The sequence below is a fragment of the Muntiacus reevesi genome, chromosome 1 (assembly GCF_963930625.1).
Source record: "Muntiacus reevesi chromosome 1, mMunRee1.1, whole genome shotgun sequence".
In the NCBI taxonomy this organism is placed as follows: domain Eukaryota; kingdom Metazoa; phylum Chordata; class Mammalia; order Artiodactyla; family Cervidae; genus Muntiacus; species Muntiacus reevesi.
Genome location: NC_089249.1, coordinates 199190273 through 199196072, shown reverse-complemented (window position 1 = coordinate 199196072; position 5800 = coordinate 199190273). Strand labels below are relative to the sequence as shown.

General features: G+C 57.4%; 1 protein-coding gene across 1 annotated transcript; it reads right to left on the bottom strand.

Annotated features, from left to right (window-relative positions):
• Nucleotides 1-1417: 1417 nt before the first annotated feature.
• SMIM44 (small integral membrane protein 44) lies at nt 1418-1994 on the bottom strand. Its single transcript, XM_065919127.1, has 2 exons — nt 1793-1994; nt 1418-1656 (listed from the first exon to the last, which is right to left on the bottom strand). The coding sequence occupies exons 1-2, from the start codon at nt 1992-1994 to the stop codon at nt 1418-1420; spliced, it is 441 nt and encodes a 146-aa protein (XP_065775199.1).
• Nucleotides 1995-5800: the final 3806 nt, after the last annotated feature.

Below are 5800 nucleotides of genomic sequence, written 5' to 3'. Positions count from 1 at the left end.
CCTCCCTTTGCCCCACCTGGTTGGCATCCCACACCCTCTCCCCCGCCTTCTAGGAGGGCAGACTCTGGACCTGGTTGTAACGATTAACTCGGCAGTCCAGCCCCTCTGCCCTGCGTTCCAGCCCCTCTGCCCTGCGTCCCACCCCCGGACAGCCGGCCTGCGGGTCCCCCCAGGCTCGCCCCACAGGGGCCGAGCTGAGATGGCCCTGACCTGGCTTCCTGACTCAGTGCTTTTACGCCTCATTACATTTCTTTCTCTGCACACACCACAGACTTTTGCCACCTGAATTTTACAGGGAGGCCAGGAGTGCCAGGCTGGGCAGAAACAGCCATCACTGGGATGTAAACATGGGTCTCTCTCATGACCAGCTTATACTGCTTCGTTGTGGCTCCCCGACCCCGGGGCACCCACGGCCAACTCCAGGGAGAGCACAAGGAGCGAGAAGGGAGGGGCCACCCTCCACCTTCAAACCCCGGAGAACGGGGCCCGGAGCAGCTGATGACTCAGGCGCCAAGGTGTCCTGTGTGGCAACCTTGATCACTAAGTTGATTAGATAGATGGCCCTGTCTGGGAGAAGGGGGACCCTACCCCCCAGCTGCCATGAGACAGCCACGGCCCAGGCACGTGGCAGGAAGACTGGGGTGGGGAGGCCTGGCCCTGCTCCAGGCCACCAGCATCACTGCCCCCTCCCTTCCTGGGGTCTGACCACGGCCGCGGTGCCTGAGGGCCACTCAGTGGAGCCCAAGACCAGCCCACACTGGTCCGTACTGTGTGCCCTGCCCCATGCAAAGCTCAGGAGGGAAGGAGGCCCCTGTCCTCGGGGTGCCCTCAAGCTAGTTAGGAAGGCAGGACCCCCAGAGACAGACCACCCCGTAATCTAGCCGAGAGGACCTGGGGGTGGAGGAGCCCAGGTAGCACGCCTCCGCTTCCCCAGGCAGGTCGCTGGCTGGGCTGGCCTCATCCCGCAAAAAATTCTCTCTGCTCCAACCAAGTCATGTCTGGGCTGCATGCCTCCGTTTTCCCATCTGATAAATAGATGGATAAGTCCTACATTGGAGGATTGAATGAAAGAAAATACAGAAAAGGCTTGCTTAGCATCCCACAGCTCTAGCTAAGGGTTGGCCGCTATTGTGATCTCTCTTTTTTTTAAATCTCCTTAGTATTTTTGGTTTACAGGTTGCCCAGGGCTTGGTGGAAACTGAGTTGGGTTAGGCTCTGGCAGAACAGGGGAAGCCAGAGCATGCAACTAAACCAGTGTCCAACCACTGGAGCCCGCCAGCCAAGAAAGACCATGTTTTCTGTCAAGACAGCGCAGATCAGTGGAGAAAAGGCTCTGATGGGCATGAGTCCACTTTATATTGATAAAACCACCAAAGGGGTTGCAGCCAGCCTCCTGGGCCCCAGGACAGGGCCCAGCTCAGCCCAGCTTCCAAAAGGAGCTCCGGACTGGTGGATCTTTGAAGGCAATGGAGGGGCGGCGGGGGGCCCGGGTGGGGGCTTCTTCGGGGGCCCCCTCGCCACCCCCACCCGCGTCCTCCTCGCCCCGCCAGGCCAGAGCCAGCTGCAGGTCCAGTTCTTCCAGGTCTTCGCCCTCGGGGCTCTCAGGCAGCTCCCGGGGGGCGTCCTCCTGATCCGGCTTCGGGCCAAAAGCCCAATCTGCAACAGGAAGGTGATGAGGAGCGTCCCCAGGCATGGCCACCTTCCACCCTCTTCCCTGGCTACGGGAGACCCTTGGGCCCTCCCCCCATGATCCAGCACTAGCCCACTCCAGGTGTGCTGGGGAGCGGCTCACCAGCCAGATCGTGGGCAAGGTCCTTGATGAGATGGCCCACGATGGCGTAGGCCACGGCCACCACCAGGAACGCAGCCAGCAGCAGGTACAGCACGTACCTGGGCAGGCGGATGGTGTCCAGTGGCGGCGGGCGGTACTCCTCATAGAGTGGCGGGGCTGGGCTCCAGTCGTCCATCCCCTCCTCGGTCGCCAGCCCCGGCATGACAGCCACCCGGAGCAGGAGAGGCCCGGAGGTGACCTGCCTGGCGGAAGTATTAAGGAGCTTTGGGTAAGAGGATTGGGGCTCCCCTGTGGCCACCATCTGCCTGGGTGGATCACATTGCAAATCACTTCCGCCCACTGCCCCCTCCCTCGCTCAGCAACAGCCGCTGCCAGGCGCTCCCCTGCACATCCATCACCCCCTGCAGGGCCTTAGCACAGGCTGCTCCCTCTTTTGGGAAAATCCCTACCCTCCTGGAGCTGACGGTCAAGATGGGGAGATAGGGGGTTTCCCAAGTGATTTAGTGGTAAAGAATCCACCTGCACTGCAGGAGATCCAGGAGATGTGGGTTCAATCCTGAGTCGGGAAGATTCCCTAGAGAAGGACATGGCAACCCACTCTAGTATCCTTGCCTGGAGAACCCCATGGACAGAGGAACCTGGCAGGCTATAGCCCATAGGGTCACAAAGAGTTAGACGTGACTGAAGTGACTTAGCATGCATGCATGCGCACACATGGGGAGATAGACTCTGAGAAAAGCATAACCTTAGAGTAATGATCGTGTTGTGTTAGAAAGTGAACAGTGGGGCTTCCCTGGTGGTCCAGTGGTTATGAATTCTCCGGCAAATGCAGGGAACACAGGCTCAGTCCCTGGTCTAGGAAGATTCTACATGCCACAGGGCAGTTAAGCCCATGCTAGTGCCTGCAAGTTGCAACTAATGAACCCATGTGCCAGAAGTACCACCAGCCCATACACCCTAAAGCCCGTGCTCAGCAGTTAGAAGCCACTGCTCACCGCAACTGGAGAAAGCTCCTGTGTGTAGCAACGAAGACCCAGTGCAGCCAAAATAAAGGACATTAAATTAAAAGAAAAAAAGAAAGTGAACGGTGGTTTGAGGGTAGGGTAGGCGGGAAGACCACCCTGCCCTCAGTGGTTTGAGGTCAGCATGGGGCTGCTAGGAGTTAAAGTTTGCAATAGGGCAGCCAAGGTCATGTCCAGCTGATATTTGGCCAGAGACCCAGAGGAGGAAAGGACCAGCCATGGCAGTACCAGAGGGAAGAAGTTTATTGGATGCAGCAGGAGCAGGACGGACTTGTTGGACATGACCGGACTCGGGTGCTTACAGGCCGCCCTCCGGTGGTTGCTGTGGGGAAGAGAGACTGTGGAGGTGAGGGTGGAATCTCACTCAGGTCCTCCAGACGCCCTCCGGTGGCTGTTGTGGCAAGGACAGATCCTGGAGGTGAGGTTGGGAGCCAGGGGAAGGATGGGCCACAGGGATTGCGCCGGTCCAGATGAGCAATAATGAGGTTGGACCAGGTGCAGGCAAAAAAGTGGGGTGGAGTAGGCAGAGCTGGGGCAGATTTTAAACTGATCAAACCCTGGTGTTGGCAGGCTGAGCACCTGGAGTGACAGGAGTTTCCATTTCCTGTAGGAGGGGCCACTGTGGGAGGTAATGTCTAAAGACTGCTAAATTTGGGAAGCCTCATCAGCTAATTGGAGATATCCAGACTGGACCCTGAGTCAAGAGCTACAAGGAGGTTCCCCCGCCCCCACCCCACGGCTGGAGTCAGGCCGGTGGGTATGATTGGGGTATAGATGGGATTTAAGCCCCAATAGTGGATTAAGCTGCCTGGCTGGGATGTGGGTGGGGCTTGAGGACCCAGCCCTGGGCCAGCTGAAGGATAGGAAGGGGAGATGAAGGCGGGCCGGAGGCGGGGTCCCAGAGAAATTCCCAGGAGCAGAGGGGCTGGGCGGTCAGAGGCTGCCCGGAGGGGTGAGTGCAGACTGAGATGTGACCACCAGATTTGGACACTGGGAGGCCACCTGTGGGCGTCCCCCGTGGCTCAGCAGTAAAGAATCTGCCTGCAGAGCAGGAGCTGCAGGAGACCTGGGTTCAATCCTTGGGTAGGGAAGATCCCCTGGAGGAGGCCAAGGCAACCCATTCCAGTATTCTTGCCTGGAGAATCCTCATGGACAAAGAAGCCTGGAAGGCTACAGTCCATAGGGTCGCAAATACTCGGACACGATGAAGGGACTTAGCACGCACTCACAGGTCATCTGCGGGCAAGGACGGTTCTGGGGACTTGAGGGGCAGTCCTAGTTGGCACCTGTTTGGGCGAAAACTGGCTGGCGAGGGTCTAACAACTTCCTAGGGCTTATGGGGGTGAGAGCTGGAAGGCATGGGGTCAGGACTGTGTGTGATGGTGCTGGTTTTTCTGCTCTTAAGTTACAGGGACTTCCCTGGTGGTTCAGAGGTTGGGAATTTGCCTTGCAATGTGGGGGACATAGGTTTGATCCCTGGTCAAGGTACTGAGATCCCACATGCCACAGGGCCAAGTTGACAAGGCGGGCTGGGGTCCTGGGGAAAACTGAGGGAGGGGGCTCGCAGCCAGCACCCGAGCTGACGCTGTAGGATAACAGGAAATCTGTTCTTCATCCTGGCACCTGGCACGGAGCTTCCAAAAACCTGTAATTTTCTGAGTGATGGGATGAAGGAAGCCTCCTCTGTGGTTCGTAATCAGCCTCTTTCTACCACACCTGTGTCAGCTGATGCAGACGGGGTGGGGCAGCTTTGGGTTGGGGGGCCCGGTGGCATGGGGAACCGACTCTGGGATAGAGGGATGGAACTTTCAGCCCCACCACCCCAGGGAGAGGGCTTCCGGGTGGCTCAGACGGTAAAGAATCAGACTCTAATGCAAGAGACTCGGGTTCGATCCCTGGGTCAAGATGCCCCGGAGAGCATGGCAACCCACTCCAGTATTCTTGCCTGGAGAATCCCATGGACAGAGGAGCCTGGCAGGCTACAGTCCACGGGGTCGCAGAGTCAGGTACGACTGAGACACAACTGAGTGTACCCCAGGGAGAGGGGCTGGGAACTGAGCTAATTGCCAATGGCGACTTAACAGACCGTGCCCATGCTGAAAACCCTACCGGAAGGGGCTTGGAGAGCTTCCAGGCGGGTGAGAGCATCCACCCCAAACTCCATGAGGACAGAGGCGCCTGTGCTGGGGACCCTCCTGGACTTTGCGCCTCTTCATCTGGCTGTTCATTTGCTTCCTTTATGATAAACAGGTAAGTAAATTGTTTTCCTGACTTGAGGGGGTGGTGGGAGCCCCAAATTATAACCAGTCGATCAGAAGTACTGGAGGTCCAGACTCGAGACCAGGATCTGAAGTGGGGCAACTCGGCAGGTCTGACCCCTGAACCCAGAGGGTCTGCACTTACTCTGGGCAGATGGTGTCAGCACTTAACTGGGTTGTAAGACACCCAGCTGATGCCAATGTAGAAACTGAGAACTTCTTGATGTGAAAATGTGTCACACATGAAATGAGTTCTCTCGTTAACACCCATTTTGCTGCTGCTAAGTTGCTTCAGTCGTGTCCAACTCTGTGTGACCCCATAGATGGCAGCCCAGCAGGCTCTGCCATCCCTGGGATTCTCCAGGCAAGAACACTGGAGTGGGCTGCCATTTCCTTCTCCAATGAATGAAAGTGAAAAGTGAAAGTGAAGTAGCTCAGTCGTGTCCGACTCTTTGCGACCCCATGGACTGCAGCCCACCAAGCTCCTCTGCCCATGGGATTTTCCAGGCCAGTGTACTGGAGTGGGTTGCCATTGCCTTCTCCAAACACCCATTTTACAAAGCGGTAAATGGGCTGCTTGAGACTGCAGGTGGAGGACGTAGGTGAAGGAGGTGGGATGGGAACTCATAGCCCAAGCTCTCAGCCACACCACAAAACCCCTCCCCCTATGTCCCCAATAAAGGCTAGGCGAGGATGAGGTCTGGCTTGGAGGGAACTGGCTGGGCAGA